Source organism: Seriola aureovittata, chromosome 16, assembly GCF_021018895.1.
Source record: "Seriola aureovittata isolate HTS-2021-v1 ecotype China chromosome 16, ASM2101889v1, whole genome shotgun sequence".
In the NCBI taxonomy this organism is placed as follows: Eukaryota; Metazoa; Chordata; class Actinopteri; order Carangiformes; family Carangidae; genus Seriola; species Seriola aureovittata.
Genome location: NC_079379.1, coordinates 15,405,654 through 15,422,440, shown reverse-complemented (window position 1 = coordinate 15,422,440; position 16,787 = coordinate 15,405,654). Strand labels below are relative to the sequence as shown.

The 16,787-nt window shown below is 40.8% G+C and overlaps 1 protein-coding gene across 3 annotated transcripts; it reads right to left on the bottom strand.

Moving 5' to 3' along the window:
* Positions 1–4: 4 nt before the first annotated feature.
* On the bottom strand, positions 5–16,295 carry yrk (Yes-related kinase). 3 transcript variants are annotated; one of them, XM_056400021.1, is made up of 13 exons: positions 15,843–16,295; positions 10,424–10,467; positions 9,257–9,520; positions 8,460–8,562; positions 7,635–7,733; positions 7,251–7,354; positions 6,923–7,072; positions 4,967–5,122; positions 4,131–4,310; positions 3,092–3,168; positions 2,842–2,995; positions 2,498–2,629; positions 5–1,324 (listed from the first exon to the last, which is right to left on the bottom strand). In XM_056400021.1, the coding sequence occupies exons 3-13, from the start codon at positions 9,495–9,497 to the stop codon at positions 1,116–1,118; spliced, it is 1,605 nt and encodes a 534-aa protein (XP_056255996.1). In that variant the 5' UTR covers positions 9,498–9,520; positions 10,424–10,467; positions 15,843–16,295; the 3' UTR covers positions 5–1,115. The 3 variants fall into 3 exon arrangements, with proteins under 3 accessions (XP_056255996.1, XP_056255994.1, XP_056255995.1); XM_056400019.1 differs by lacking the exon at positions 4,967–5,122 and adding an exon at positions 5,753–5,917 and having other exon boundaries at positions 15,843–16,290; XM_056400020.1 differs by lacking the exons at positions 4,967–5,122; positions 15,843–16,295 and adding exons at positions 5,753–5,917; positions 15,069–15,088.
* Between the last annotated feature and the right edge of the window lie 492 nt (positions 16,296–16,787).

Sequence of the window (16,787 nt, the reverse complement as noted above, 5' to 3'; positions counted from 1 at the left end):
TAACTTGGAAAAGATATCTGATTTTTATTAAAATAACATGACAGGGGAATCTCAGCATAAAGGTTTCATTCTCTTCAAGAAAATACAATGAAACACTATCTCGCCACTGACAATAATCTTTCCCTTTATGTGTAACATTCCACCCTGCCCTCCCAGTTGATGAACACTGTATACATGTTAACTAGTTATAGAAGTCTTTGTGATGCACAGATGTATCTGAGTTAAATTAAAACAAGAGAAGAGACAGTTCATACAAATTGTCATACAAATGATCAGACAAACAGAGAGCATTCCTTACCATCTCTGAGACTTTGCTTATTATAGTATTAAAGGTACTTAAAATCTAAAACAGCCCCTCATTTGACCACTTTAAGGCACATGTTGGTGGAAAGTTTGAAACCAGTTCCCCTTGTCAGGACACGGACATGGATCTGTGATCAGGTTAAAAGCCATTTTACGTAAATAACATGACAAGCTTTAAAACAGACCTTTGTTCAGTTACTGGAGGAGCTCTAATCTTCTTACAGCTAGAAGTACTTGTGTCAGTACATAATCTATCCATCTACCTCACAGGTCCATTGGGTTCATTCAGACATTTTTCAAACAGTATTCCAAGTGTAGTCATATCCTGTTGCACCTGCTTTCATTTCCATAATAACATACAGTATTTATCTCAGGTAAACATTGTTCTCAAAGAGAAAAAATCAACATATACTGCATGGTAGCTGAACAGATCATGTACAAACTCGACTTCCCCCCACCTCAGCACAACCATCTACATCTTCTTTCAGTTCCTTGTTGTCATGGTTACGGAGTAAAGCAACATTACTGCAAGGCCTGACCAGCAGAGCTCCGACTCCGCTCTTCAACATGGTTGACTGATCTGTCCTAAATGGGCTGCAGTGATCAGTGACCAAAGGGAGGACACTGTCTTTAAACAATTAAACAAGGCAATGATATGTATATGCGTGTGTTGTGTGTGTGTGTCCATGTACGGTATGCGAGCAACAATTACAATGACAGCATGTACATGTACTACAACATGCCTGTCAGTGTACATGTGTCTGCCTCTGTTTGTCCGTTTATCACTCCATGTCTGTCCTACACATGTGGGGTCACAGGTTTTCTCCGGGCTGGTACTGCGGCTCTGTGGCGGTGAAGTAATCCTCCAGGAAGGACTGCAGGTACTCGAAAGTGTGCCTCTCATCGGCCTCCCGCCTCCAGCACTGCAGCATCAGTTCATGGAGCGAGGCGGGGCAGCCCTGGGCACAGGGCATCCTGTAGCCCCTCTCCACCTGCTCCAGCACCTCACGGTTGTTCATGCCTAAAGGGGTTGAGGAGGGAGAGGGAACGTGGATGGAGGAGAGGGGGAGAGGGTTCAGAGAAAAAGTGTTGGATTAAACAACACGTAAAGGATAAGGACAAAAGTGCAATAAAAGAAACATAAATAAAGAAATAAAATGTGCAGATATGATCAAAACAGTATATAACTCATAATATATTACATTGATTTTATCACTTTCAGTATTTTGTTTACTTAAGATACAGCATAAAAATCTGGAATGCATCACAATATGTCCAAGAAGAAAACATACCTCTGATCTCAAAGTAATTAAAAAAAACAGGATCCATCTATGTACAATATATTAAATAACTGCATTATATAGGGCTTTGAGTTTCAAAGAACTTTAAAGGAAATGTATAACAAAGTGTACAGAGTCAAGGCTCATAAGTACACACAGCAACATCTTCAAGAGCTTCACTGAAATACAGCCACAAACGAGCAAAAGTCCTGATCATCAGTGTTATCTGTTATACGATTTAATTTACCAATTTTGTGTATTTCTACTTAAGTATTTTAATCTACTACACATTTGCTTTTATATTCCATGTTGGGGTTTATTTATTACTGTTATTTCATCAAACTTACGTTATTCTTCTGATCTTATGTGAGTTGTGATCTTGTGATTATTCCTGTAATATTTGATCTAATTCATCATAAGTCTGTCTCATACATTTTCTTACAAGATGGCACTGCTATGTTGAACATGACACTCCTGTAAAAGAGATTTTTAATCTCAGTTACAAGTTACATTATTTCACTATAACATGCAATAGTTTCAAATTTAAAATGTTTGTAGTAACGGAACGATGAAATTATTATTTCTCAATCATTTTTTAAAATCAGTAATTCCAGGTTTCAATGCATCAATAACATTTTGTAAGCATTACATCTCCATTTACTTTCAATGCACTGGTGAGCAAAGCACTTAAGCCATAAAGTTTCCAGTATAACCGCTCAGTGACCGCCAGTGAAAACGAAAGTAAACTCTCCGACGCTCCACATTCATCTGCAACTACTTTTCCAGATTGTTGCTGTATAAGAATGAAGCTGAAAAAATAATCGAATCCTGGAGGATTTTCACTGCCAATGACGATGAACCTGTTACTGCTTGTGAAATTAAAACATACTGAACAAACAGGGATCATGTAGTACCTGGGTATGGCACACGTCCTTTAGTGATGAGTTCGGTTAGTAGGATGCCGAAGCTCCAGACATCTGACTTGATGGTAAAGCGTCCATACAGTGCAGCTTCTGGAGCCGTCCACTTGATGGGGAACTTCGCCCCTGAAACCATGGCAACGCAGTGAAGATGCATAATCATATAATTAGGATAGGTTATGTATAAAAATATAGGCATGGAGGCAGAGGCAGACACTCTTAATCATCACATTGTGTAAGCGTGGCTCTTTTCCTCAGGCTCTCTCATGCTCACACACACACACACACACACACACACACATACACACACACACACATTTAAGATCACATGCTGTTACCTTGTCTAGCTGTGTACTCATTGTCCTCAATGAGCCTCGCCAGGCCAAAGTCAGCAATCTTGCATACCAGATTGTCTCCAACAAGGATGTTAGCTGCTCGCAGGTCACGATGGATGTAGTTCATCCTCTCGATGTACGCCATTCCAGCTGCAATCTGCGCACACACAGAGACAAAAAGATCTCACATATGTGGCAGAAGTACATACTTACTTTTACTGGGTCAGTGTGTTTGTGTCTGTCTTAAACTCACCTGTGCAGCCATGTCAACCAGCTGAGGCAGCTTCAGGCTTTGCCCCTCTCCGTCTTTTAAGAAGTCCAGCAAACTACCTGAAAAAGAAAGAGTGTGGCATCATGACAGGCCCCATTCACCCACTGTGGTCACCACATCTGCTGCCATGTGTCACACTGTACTACATGGAGAGTACATCATGCATTTTTAATCAAAGTCAAATTAGATAGGTGCGTGTAAATTCATACACAGTGACACAGAGCATTAAATATTCCTTTCCATGAACACATCTTAATTCTGACTTTTCTATCTTTCTTTTTTAGTGAATATTTAAGGGATATTTTTCCTGCCCCCAGGCCATCTTCACAGGGGGGTCAAAGATCATCCCCAAAGAGGGAAGAAAATCCCTGGGATTGGTGGGAATTCAGTGTTTTGCTCAGGATGGAGCCTCGAACTTTGGTCTTTTAATTTACAAGTCTCTCTGATCAGTGTACAAGCTATCTGCAAGTTTTTTAATGTGCCATGTAATGTTTTAAACGTACTGTTGAAGTCTGCGTTTTTCTGTCTGTTAGTTTATTGAGCAGGATGTCTCAAATGTTTGTCATTTTCTAAAATCGTTAAAAGTCAGGATAGGAGCCAAGTAACAAGTGAATAATTTTTGGTGCAGGTCCAGATCCAGGTGCAGATCGAAGATTTTTTTTTTTTTTTTGAGGATTTCATTACAAAATGTGGAGCATTTCCGAAAATTATTTTATTATTTTCTCAATCTACGGCACTGACTTAAATGAAACAAATCTACCATGTGTCCCATGATTTTAATAGAATCCAAAAGCATGTGTATATATATATATATATACATATATATATATATATATATAATTAATAAAATAAACATATGAATATTTATTATTCTGTAGATGCATTATTGTAATAAATTAACCTCAGTGTTAGTATGAACTTTGTCAATACTCTTATCAACAGCGAGGTTTCCACCTAACACCAGGGATTCATACTGTATCTATAGCACGTCACAGGCATGACAGTTTGCTCAGCCTGATACCTTGGCTCATGAACTCAGTGATAATGTAGATAGGCTCCTCAGAAACCACGGCATAGAGCTGCACCAGCTTGTCATGGCGAAGTCTCTTCATGATTTGAGCCTCCTCCAGGAAGGCCTCGGGGGACATGGTTCCTGGCTTCAGAGTCTTCACTGCTACCTTGGTGGTGCCGTTCCACATGCCTGGCATACAGACAAGGGGGTGTTAATGCACACACAGGACACGGACACACACACACAGACATACTGCATGAGCATATACACCAACTTTCTGGCATACTGACAAGTGGAAGGATGTATAAACTGTACAGTATATACAGCCATTCACTGTATATATGCCGCCATGTTACATATATAGGGACACAAACACCCACACAGATGTCAAAAACACACAATATGCATGCTGTAATGAACACACACGGTCAAATTCCTGCATGCGAATGATTGTTATGTTGGAGAGCATGCATGACATGAGACAGGGTGAAGTTAGGAGAGAAGGAGGTTTACTGGTCTTACATCAACACCAGCAGCACCTGACCTGCTTCAAGAAGAAACTCTGCACGGCTCAGAAACCCAACACACTGGGATTTAGTCAGGGAAACTGTATGACAGCTTCAACAAGAGACTGGTCGTACGTGTAATTGTTAATACATCCTGTGGGAATAACTGCTAAGATGCGATTTAATAGGGAAAAACAAACTTTGCTTGCATAGACTGACATAAATGGCCTGCCACAGCCGGTACTACCAACAAACTTTGCAACACGACAATAACAGACATGTCAGACGATGTTGAACAGACAGTTTTCCTTCTAAGCACGTAGAGGGTGTCAGTCTCACCCATCCACACGTCACCGAAGCAGCCCTGTCCCAGCTTCTTTTGCATTGACAGCGTTTCCCTGGATACCTCCCAGGCATCCCGCGCAAGGCCCATGGTGAGCGGGGTGGAGTTGAGACAGGGCTTGGTCAGGTAATGACACAGCCCATCATTAGAGCCTAATGGTGGAGGAGAATGGAGCCAAGGAGGGTGGAGATGTAGGGAAAGGAATTGAAAGAGCGGGAGTATGGGAAGAGTGGGTGATGGAGAATGGGGGAAAAAATGTGAAGTGATTGGTGGAAAGAAAGATGGAAGAGAGATGGGAGAAAGATGGGTGGGGGGGTGACAAAGAGGTGAGGTGAGATGATGAAACATGCACATGCAACAACAGGGGAGGAGAGGAACAGCTCTGCATACCTGGATATAAAACACTTTTCGCTCTAATTTTTAATTCATTAGCAGCTGCCTCTGTATAATTGTTATCAGATAAAGGGATTTTTCAAGGATTTGCTTCACTACAAAGGTTTCAATCAAAAACTGGTCCAGACTGTGGACCATGTGTATCTGGTCCAATCCACATATTTGTTGCAGGTATAAGCTGACACTTTGAACAACATAGACAGATAAACAGGGCTTTAAAGAATGTCTGTTTGTGTCTTCACACTTGAAATATTTACTGATGTTTGTGTCAACTGAATACAACCAAGACTTAAATGTATAATGTGTAGGCCTAACTGCTAAAGCTTTAAGACTTCTTTATCCAGGTGTGCTCTTGCTGTTACCTTCCCACCCCTGAAACATAGTCCTACCCATCCAGACTTCTCCAAACTGGCCATTGCCCAGTTTCTTAATCAGCTGGAGGGATTCACGGGGAATCTCCCACATATCCTTGGTCTTCACTGATAAGTCGGCCAGCTTAGGCATGCCCCGTTTACAGCTGCCAATCAAACGGCAGCACAGTCCCGCCGCTCTCTCTGAGAGAGAGAGAGAAGAGACAAGCAGACAGGCAAAGAAAAAGGGAAACAAGAGGAAAAGAAAACAGAGCAAATGCAGAGATAAAGAAAGAACAAGACAGGTTGCTTATGCGACTTATGCAACTGACAAGTAAACCAAAAAATAAAGTACAAAGACACAAGGAAATTTCAGCAAAACAGACATGAACACATATTCCGAGCAGCGGCAACATCATGTACAGATACAAAAGAAGACAACACAGGGACCATACAGCTGGTAAGAAAAACATCATGTGCCCAGAGCTCTCAGGTTGCTCATGAGGATAGCATAACGAACAGTGCACACACTGCAGAGTGTTTGTTATATGAGCACAAGCCACTAGGGGGCAGATTTACACTGACAGAGAGCAGAGGAAGTCAAGGGTGTGAACCCTGCTTTTTTTTACGCACAGTCAGAACCAACAGTCAGTGGCGGAAGAAGTATACAAATTCTTTACTAAAGTGGTGAGACCACAATGTAAAAATACTCTGTTGCAAGTAAAAGAGCTGAATTCAGATCTTACTTAAGTTAAAGCACAAATGTATTACCTGCAAAATGTACTGTATCAAACTTAATCACAAGTAAAAAAACTCTCTCTATAAATATTATAATATATATTATTATATAAACAATAAAATTATTATTTCTAATGCATTAAGATACAAGCAGCATTATAATAATTTAGTTGGTTATTTCAACTATGAATATTTTATAGGCTGATTATATACTTTTTATGTAGAATCTTCATCTACAAAGTAACTTCAAATAAATGTAGTAAAGTAGAAGAATAAAGTAGCAACAAATGGAAATAAGCAATTAAGAAAAGTAAAAAAAAGTAGAACAATGTTCTATTTATGTACAGAACTTGAGTCAATGTACTTTGCGCCACCGGTAATAGTGTCATTATGGATCAGGTAGAAAACAGAATAACACAGATTTTAATTATAAAAAGAGGATGAATTGGTGAATGTGTTTATGTGTATCACCTGTGTAGTGCTCTACCAGCTGCTGAACAGTGTCAAACTGTGATCTCGTGGTGATGTAGTAGCCACCGTTGTCCAGTTTGCGGATCTTGTAATGCTTAACGTGGTCTCCCTTGTTGTCGTCCCAGTCACGGATAGACAGAGAGTAAGCACCTGGAAAGAGATGGGAGGGGAACAATGGAGGGAAGGTGAGGACAAAGAGGGACAGTGCGAGGTAGTGAGTGAGAGATACGAAGAAAGAAAAAATGAAAGCTTTGATATATTTAGAGCGGTAAGTCTCTAACAAAAGAGAGTATGTGTGTGTTTGTGAGTGCATGTGTGGTCTCCTTACCCTTGGTGGTCTCGCTCTCTCGTATGAGAAAAGTTCCCCTCTGGTTGCCATGGCCCAGCAGCTGTCTCTCCGCATCCTTCCTCCCCATCTTCCCAAAATACCACCTGTCACCATGACAACAACACATAGGTCACCATAGCAATAGCATAGCATCTTACCACCTTTGCCCTCAGATTTTATGTCAATCACTGAGAATATCTTTCAACATAAACTATCAGTGCTTATAGTGCAGCATATATAGCTGTCACGACTCTGTGTGTGTGTGTGTGTGTGTGTGTGTGTGTGTGTGTGTGTGTGTGTGTGTGTGTGTGTGTGTGTGTGTGTGTGTGTGTGTGTGTGTGTGTGTGTGTGTGTGTGTGTGTGTGTGTGTGTGTGTGTACTCACTCCTCAGCCTGTATGGAGTCAACAGGCGCTACGTAGTTGGAAGGGATGTAACCTGAGTTGCCAGTGTCCAAAGATCGAGCCTCCCACCAGTCGCCCTCTCTGCCAAATTCCCACACAAAACAGCAGTTTGCTTGTAGAGATGCAATACATGAGTTTATAGTTTATATTTATGATACTTTTAACAACAGTGAAATAAAATGAAAATATGAGACTATAAAATTTCTTATTTATTCCTCCTTAAGTGCAAAATATGTAAAAACAGTGCTTTTCAGTCTCTTACTTCCAAAGGTAATGATGTAATCTCTTAAGCAAACAACAAAGCAGATTTTTCATCAAGCTTTATCTACATAAAATTAAAGAGCAGACTAAAAGGTGTCTAGATGAGAAAGAAGATAATGGGCATATGTGTGAACTTTGCTGGAAGACATTAGGGAAGGACCCTGGCAGCAAAGCCAATTTTAACCATCATCATTCAAAGTTATTTTAGATTTCTAGTGTGTGACAAGAACATTTTTCAAGACTATAAGCTTGTCAACATCATTAGCAGCAGTTGAAACCTCTGACAGTTCACAGTGTTAATGGATGGCATTTAATAGCAGCTTGTGGCATTTAATGTATGCAAACAAAATTAATTACCTTTTGGGAGTCATAGCTGATCTCATTTAACACATTTAACATTGATCACATATAGTCAACGTTCATTTTTCACCTCTCGATGCATAATGTCAGAATTTTTTATTGCAATCCTATCAGGGTTGTTTTTCACTTAATATATAATTTAATTATGATTAAAATACAGTTAGTTTTGTGTGCTTTTCTACTCACGTATTGTTAATGATCTGAAATTTCTCTCCTTTCTGGAACGTGAGGTCATCTTCAGTGCGCGCGTCATAGTCATACAGAGCTATGAAGAGGGTGACTCCACCACCTGCATACATGTTCACACACAGAAACACAGAAACACATACACAACACGTTTCCAGTTATACACTCGAGTTCAAGCCACTTAACTTCGATAATCTTCTGGGGTCATTTTTACTGCTTTAACCCTTTAAGAAGCAGCAGCCTGATGGTGGATCAGTTATTACAAACTCATGCTGTTCAGTCAAACATTGTTAAAACCCACAGAACGTTATTTTAAGTTCTAGTGGAGACCCCAACGTTTCCAAAGATACACATATGTCCGGCTGAATGTTGAACAGAATGCATATAAAATGATTCACAAGACATCTACGTGTATATTTCCACTTCATAAAATTGCCATTAAAAATATAATAGTCTCGGGTTTGAATATGTGAACATCATACATCTTCGATAGGATAACACAGGATATGTGTGATACTGTCAGACAGTGTGGAATAAGATGATTTTCCCATTCATGAGGCTAAAGGAGGAAACTGCAGTTAAATCGTTTCAAATATGTTGAAGCAATGCAGGTTTATTCGGTTAACATAATTAACATAATTTCCTGATTGGGGTTGAATTTGATTTGTTATTAAACTTTCCTTGTTCATAGGTATATTGATTTTCACCCTTGTATCTAAGTAATATTGTGAGTTGATACTGTGATGGTCTCACATACACACACACACATTGATACAGACACACACACAGAGTCGTACTTATTACGCCTCCAGGCCGTTGGTGTGTGTTGCTGGGGAAGATGGTGCCACATGAGAAGCCCTTGTTGAAGTCTGGGATGGACTGAGTGGGGTCGGGACAGTAACGGCCCTGAGTCAAGGCCGTGGACAACCCTCCATCAGCGTTGCTAGGAGACAGATCTGTAACGTCTACTGCTGCTGTTGTTGCTGCTGCTGCTGCTGCTTTGGCGGACTTCTTCTGCTTGCAACAGGCACACCCCATAATAACCAGCACGGAGACGGCGTCTATGAAAGGAGCAGAGTTGAAGTAACAGATGCGACTTTTTCTAGATTCTTCCTGTCTTTATTGTCGCTTGATGCTATAAAATTGTGATTCAATCTGTGTGCAGCTCATAAAAGCATGTTTTAACCCTGGTATGTGTGAATGTAATAATCCATAACAATAATGTGCTTATTTACAGAGTCAACCAAAGGTTTTCTTAGAATGATAAGAAGAAGCAATATACAAATCCAAAATTAGAGTCTGTTTAAAGGGTCAATCCAGACTAGGGTCACGTTAGAATTTCACCTCCAAGACAGCCTAATTTTTAGCTCCTAATTTGTGTCATGCCCCAGAAAAAACAGATCCTACATTTCCCATAATGCAACTTGATAACATCTTTCATATGACCCTCCCTGCCTCATAAACATCCACGTCTTTCAAACTGCACATCTTGTAATCAAAGCTATCTGTTAAAATGTTTAGGTCTCAAGTCCAAACCAATGGAGATATTGTACACAGGATGAATAGGACTCCTTGTAACAAATAAATTGAACTTCATGTGCCCTTTAAATTACATTAGTCACTAGTTGATTAATTACAGTATCACTGCTTATCAACAAAATTAAGACAAAAACAAGACTGTAATGGATTATCACAAGATTCAACATAACACATAAGTCAATTCTCTCATTACTGTAAGTAAAATATTTCCTCTTATTCTGATCTTTGTGAGTGAAACTCAAGACTTAAAATACAAGCTGGTAGAAAGTGAAAGCAACACACATTAACAGTTTACAAGGGTCAACACCTAAACAGAACTGTGAAGAGAGAAGTGACAAACTTTAAATAAAAACTTAACTTCCTTCTGGCAGGGGGAGGAGGACGAAAAGCAGTTGGAGGTAACTAACTTTTAACTTTTTTCTCACCTGATGTCTTCCTCTGTCAGATCATCTGTCAATCACCATCGCCACTGGAAAAAAAAAGAGGGAAAGAGAGGGAGGAGGTGAGTGACAAGGGGTGGCACGAGAGAGCAGGGCAAAGGAAGGATGAGTGGCAGAGAACCAGAGAGGGAAAAGGTGGTGGAGAATGTGAGAAAAAGGCTCAAGAGCGGTAAAGCGTGAATAAAGAGACATGTGAAGGGAGAGTCAGAGACAGCTCGATATAAGGAAAGGCAGAGAGAGATGTGAGGTTAGCCACTTCCCTTTTTGCAGTGGAGTTTGAAGAGGGGTACTCAGTCATTCTCTGTGGTCAACAGCTGTGTGTGCGTGCGTGTGTGCATGTGTGCGTGTCTGTGTTTGTGTGTCTGTGTGTGTGTGTGTCTGTGTGTGTGTGTAGCTGTTTAGGTTTGTGGTGAAGTAGGCCTGTAAATACCAAAACTGGACAGGGGTTACTGAAACAAAGTGACAGCCACTGATGATGTGAAATGTGTTTCACAAAGATCATTGTGTTGATGTGCACACATGTATGCAATCCTGACTTCCAGTTTTGAGAGAACCACATTGTTTCAATAGGTTGTGTGTTGACAAAGCAAAAACTGGTGCCAACATCAAGAGGAGATAACAAACAGGGAAGACACTAAAACACTTGTTTCGGGTGCAGGGATGACTGCGTCATCAACATGAGCTTTCCTCATCAATTTGAGTGTGGTTTTTTTTAACATTGCTTCAGGAAAATCTGAATGCCCACTGCTACGTGCCTTGCTCACTTGGTTTATCTTAGCTTAGCGCAAGGATTTGAAACAAGGGGGAAACAGCTATCTTGGCTCTTAACAAAGGTATCATAATCCAGCTCATTAATTCAATTAAATTAAAATGATGCAGTCTGTTACAACAGTCCTGAAGTAAATCCTACCCTCATCAAAGTTACAATGTGCAGTTTTTGAAAGGTGTTGATTTAACCAGAGCACAGGTGATCTGTATAAATTCATTAATTAGTCAATCAACAGAAAAATAATCTGCAACTATTTTCCGAGCAAAAAAGCCAAAATGCTACTTCCATTTTAAATTCCAGGCAAGATTATATTTTGACAGTGTCTGTTTATTAGTCGGCAGGATTACACAAAAAATACTGAACCGATTGGCACCGAACTTGCTGGAGGGATGGGACATGGGAGAGGGAAAAACCCATTACATTTTGGGGCAGCTTCTGATCATCTACTCTGAATTTGTCTGTCGTGTGAGACTGCATTTAGCGAGGTGTACCTAATAAACTGGCAACTAAGTGTAGAGTGGCCCTGGGATTCAAACTTCAACAACTTTTGAAGCTGACTAAACTCCAGACTGCAGCCTCCCCACCTACTGAGGAATGTGAGGGAAGTAACACACAGGAAGAACAATACAGGTTATGGCAGCAAGCGACAAAAAAACAAAAGTAATTCATGTTCATTATGAAAAGCACCAAAGCCCCCAAGGAACAGTGCCAGGTTTGTCCAATCTGCACAACACATTCCCTGAAATTCCTTTCAATCTGTAAAGCAACAAAAGCTATTACGAGCCTGAAAGAGTCTGTTGCTCACACAGAGTAAAATATGCAAAAATCTTACGTGTGCACAAATATGCACACAAGCATACACTCATTCACTATCAGGTCAGCCATCAGGAGAGCTACAGGAAGTTAGCCCTTTTAGAGTTTCCTGTCCACCCCTCTGATGGCTCCCCCCTTTTCCTGGAAACTGAGGACAGAGTCCATCCACACACCCCAAGCAGCTGCAGCGCCACAAACTACACGCATACACACACCTTCCTCTCTATTGCTGTTTTTTCTACTCCTCTTGGCCCACACCTCTCCAACAACAACCTTTCATATTCCCTCTATTCACCTTTCAATTGGTAACGTCTTTCTCTTTCTGATAAACCACAGAAAGGAGAAGTGACAGAGGACGTAAAAGAGGCCTCTTCCCTTTCATCTTTATGTTGCCGCTGCCCTTTCGCTCATCTCTTCTTTGATAGCTTTTCTAAGATTGGCAGACGACCACAGACAGGATTGGCACACAATCAGGGATATGTATTCTCTCTCACAAACACACACACACACACACACACACACACACACACACACACACACACACACACACACACTGGGGGATGTTCAAGGAACAGCCATACAGTCATTTCTCTGTTGGGTTCCTGTTTACTTGGTCTCATCTGTCTTCCTCTCTGCGCACAGAAGCTATGATAATTAATAAATAGCACCTAATAAGCTGACCCAAGGTGTTTGTACATAAAAGAAACTCATCATGAAACTCTATTCATCCCTGAAGTTACATATAAAACAACACACGGTTCAATAGACAAAGGCATTACCAAGCAAGTACACACACAGATCTAAGACATGCAGCTGTGTACCTATGTACTGGTATATCAAAAAAATGTGGTTTAGTTTTCATTCAGCTACTATAGCAAAGTGTGAGTGTATGTGAGTGTGTGGGTGTGTGGTAGAGATGATAGGTGTGGGGGTTGCACAATCGAACTGCATACTTATTGGTGCTTTTAAGTTGTGTATAAAAACAGTTTGCATGAGTAGGTAATGTTTAACTGGTCATACAAGAGAATTTTAAGAACAGCCTGAGTTCCTCTGTGAATCTTGAAACCAAGTGATGAAAGCAAGATACACTAGCAATGCGGACACAATGCTTGATTTTGGAAATTTAGGAAGAGATTCCTTAGTCGGAATAGGTGTAAAATCGTTAAGTATTTAGGATAGACATTAAATAGGCTCTTCAGTCAGACACACCTTTCACCCTGTATATAATACACCAGTTGCAACACCTGTATATGGTGTTACAACAAGTCGGCACAGTATTTCTCAATGATACAACTGTCATTAAAGATTGCCTCTGTTTCCTAACAGTTTACACCACAAACAAATACTGTGTCTTACTACCACAGACAAAATTGCGTTTCCTTTGTTTATCTGTTTCAAACCTAAACCTCACTTCACTGATTGGCCTCTTTTTCTAGATGCTGGCAAATACATAGACAAAATTATCATAATATTCTGTGAAACAGAGGCTGTTTCCTCTGGTGAGGAGAAGTGTGGTCATGGTTTGTGATAAGAACATGACAATTTCGTAATTCATTCTCCATTTAAAGTCCTGCATTCAACTTAAGCACCAAGTACAGCACTTGAGTAAATATACTTAGTTACTTTCCACAACTGTAGAAAAGTAATTTTGTGTATATTTGCACACTCTGAACAATATGGGCAAGTAAACAAATTCAGACTTATAAGGAACTAGCATCTATTCAGTGCACTCTTATGAAATCACAATAGCATCACCCTCCATCCTCACACTCGCAAACATCCAAATCCAAATGACACACCCTTTCCTGCACGGTGGACTGCAGATAAGCTGCTCCCAGCGGGGAGCTCACCATGGGAACACAGGGCAACACACACAGCTGTCAGATCTGTAGTGTTCTGGTACTTTTACACCACTTCTGTGCTCAGCTCAGACTTTCAATCCTCCTCCTCCTCCTCTTTTCGTGTTTCTCCATCTCTTTTCTTACCTCCCTTTCTCTCTGACTCTCTCCCTTGTTAGCAGGAAGCCCAACAGGATGCAGAGTGTGAGTGGGGCAGGAATGATAGGACAATGGGAAGCAGGCTGTCACCGAACCCTAACACGCATAACAAATACTCATAGAGTTATGTTACATACACTCTAACAGAAAGGAAAGGGAGACAACACTGGTGGAGGGGGGGGCCAATGGAAAAGCAAGGTGTCTCGGTCATTGGGACATCCTGTTTCCACATGAAGTCATCACTTCCTTTTGATAGAGAGGACAGAGGTGGCTTGTTGGAAAGCATACATGAACATTTACAACAAGTTAGTTTCTGAGAAAAAACAGTCGGATCTTGTTTCTGAAGCATTAGGGGCTCAGGGCCTATTTATGGGGTCAAAATGAAGAAGAGACCATGTCTTGTCTGAAGACTTCCTCGTCAACAAAATACATTTAGCTGACCCCCCCACCCTCCATCGGTGTGCAAGGGTGCTAACATCAGGCAGTACCGGGAGAGCTTTGTGAAGAATGTAACGTCTATTTCAATCACACCCCTACCCACCCACCCACCCCCCAACTAAGAAATATATTCACGCCCCCTTCCTTCCTGCCTAACCCCGAGGCTAAAGACAGGAACTGACCTCGTAAAGAAACAGGAAGTGATGAAATACGTCCTTGGACAGTCTAACCGTGCTTTTCCCCATCCGACCCTCAAAATTCCACGACAACTCCTTCACACAGACCCACAAGACATTTTCAGTGTTGTGAAACAAAGGTTTGGAGAAGGAGGTGTGATTATACAACCCCCACCTAGCCTATCATTATCAGGGAATAACCACCTGCGCCAATCAGACCATGTTAAGGCCACAGAAACACCTTAGATAGATGGACATGTTAAGGAAACATGTGACCCCGCCTTTTCCTCAAGGTGGTTTCCTGTAGGCATCTTTCCAAATAAATCACAGTCCTTTACTAAAGAAATATGCTGCTTGTGAAAAAAAAAAATGTATGTAATCTGACTGACAGAAGGTGTTAACCCTCAAAGACCATTATGAGAATTTATCTTGTTTACCTTAAAAAAAACAGACAGAAATGTCCAGTTGATCCCAGATGATGCAGACAGCGTTTGCCACAAATCCAGAGTTAGTTGACATTTTGAACTTTTTTGATTTAACACTAAATATTCTACTAAAACTGATAAGACTTGTCTATAACTACTAGGTCCTTCATAGGAAGAGATCACACAAGAAAAAACTTGTGTCTAAAGTCTCTGGTAAATTCCACTCTTTCAATACAGGAATATTTGCAGTTTGATTTCCAAATATAATCCTCTCCGGTATCTGTAAAGAAGGGTGGAAGTACTGGTGGCTGCACTTCATAATCTTCTCTCAGGCAATGACCCAAACTTCCTTTTATTTAACAGTGAGCACTCCAGAGTTACCCAATTTCCACAACACTAAACACAACAACAGAATTCTGACTATTTCATTTTGAAAATAGACAAAGGGGACTGAAGTGGCGTTGAGCTGCTGAAAATACCCACCTTGGTTTATTCGGTGCTTTCAGTGTTCTTTTACCTACTAAGTTAACTAACTACAAAGTAACTTGCTCCCAGTCTGAGTCAGATATGAACTATAGACAACTCCCTCCGCCAATAGCTACAGAGCAATGACAAAGTTAAAATGGACAAATACATTTAATGGAGAAGTACCTCTTCATATTTCATGTGAGATTCTCACAGCTGTTGGTAAATCATATCCTCTTCGAAAATAACAAACCATGTAGTTAATGCCATAATTAACATTTAATAGTACAGAACAGTATATAACAAACACAGTGGACATACCCAACACAGAACTCGTCGTTTATCCTAGAGTGAGCCGCACAGGGACTGAGGTGAGAGTCAGCGGTGTCTGGAGGCTCGCGGGACTCAGGGAGAAAAGCTGCGCACTACTGCTGCGCTGCGTAAGTGAAATAAACGGTGAGCGCGTGCCTCGTCCGGAAGGCTTGGGGAACGGACTTCACGTGCGCGATGAGGTCCACCCCAGACGAACACGCGCGTACAGTGGACAGCGGAAAAATTACCTATTACATTCAACAGAAATTACATTGTTAAAACTTATCTTTTTTTTTTTTTTAGAAATGGGGACAACCCACTTTTACTCAAAGTATGAAGTACAATGTATCTTCCAAGTACGAGCCTGTCAAATAGAAGAACTTTACACATCTCACAGTAAACGCCTAACTTAGCCTTTCATCACACCGGAGTTCCCAACAAGAAATTTGCTTGTCACGGTTCTGACATAAAAGCTGAGTGCACGAGAATAGCACTAACTTGTAGATAATGTGGAAGTACTGCATGAGCAGCTTAAAGCGTACGCACTGATAAACTTGCGGTAACCGCTGCTGATGCAGTCTGAGTGAGCCTCGGCTCAAGTGCAAATACAGGGTAGATGCGACACATTCATTCCCTGGTGTGAACTACAGGAAGACTGAATGAGGCGCGATATCCGCGTACAAAGAAGTTGAAGTCTACAGAAACAAGCTTAAAGGATGAGACTTTTAATTTTTGTGCGCTTTACTGACACGCCATTTTTTTTTTTATCCCATGCTGATATTATTTTGAAAACGGATTACCTCGTAGGCGACTACCAATGTACGAGACCAAATCATGCACTTTCAGCTGCGAGTCAAGAAAACAGGGCAGATGTACTGTCACTTTCAATTCATCTTTAATACTGAACTGACTTGATAAACTACAGTGACTAAGATTATTTAAAGCCTTTGTCTC

Coding starts and splice junctions, on each gene's coding strand:
- yrk (XM_056400019.1), bottom strand. CDS start 9,497: ATGGGGTGTGCCTGTTGCAAGCAGAAGAAGTCCGCCAAAGCAGCAGCA. Junction 8,563..9,256: donor ACGGCCTGGAGGCGTAATAA/GTACGACTCTGT, acceptor ACATGTATGCAG/GTGGTGGAGTCACCCTCTTC. Junction 4,311..5,752: donor GTTTGGAGAAGTCTGGATGG/GTAGGACTATGT, acceptor TCTGTATGCCAG/GCATGTGGAACGGCACCACC.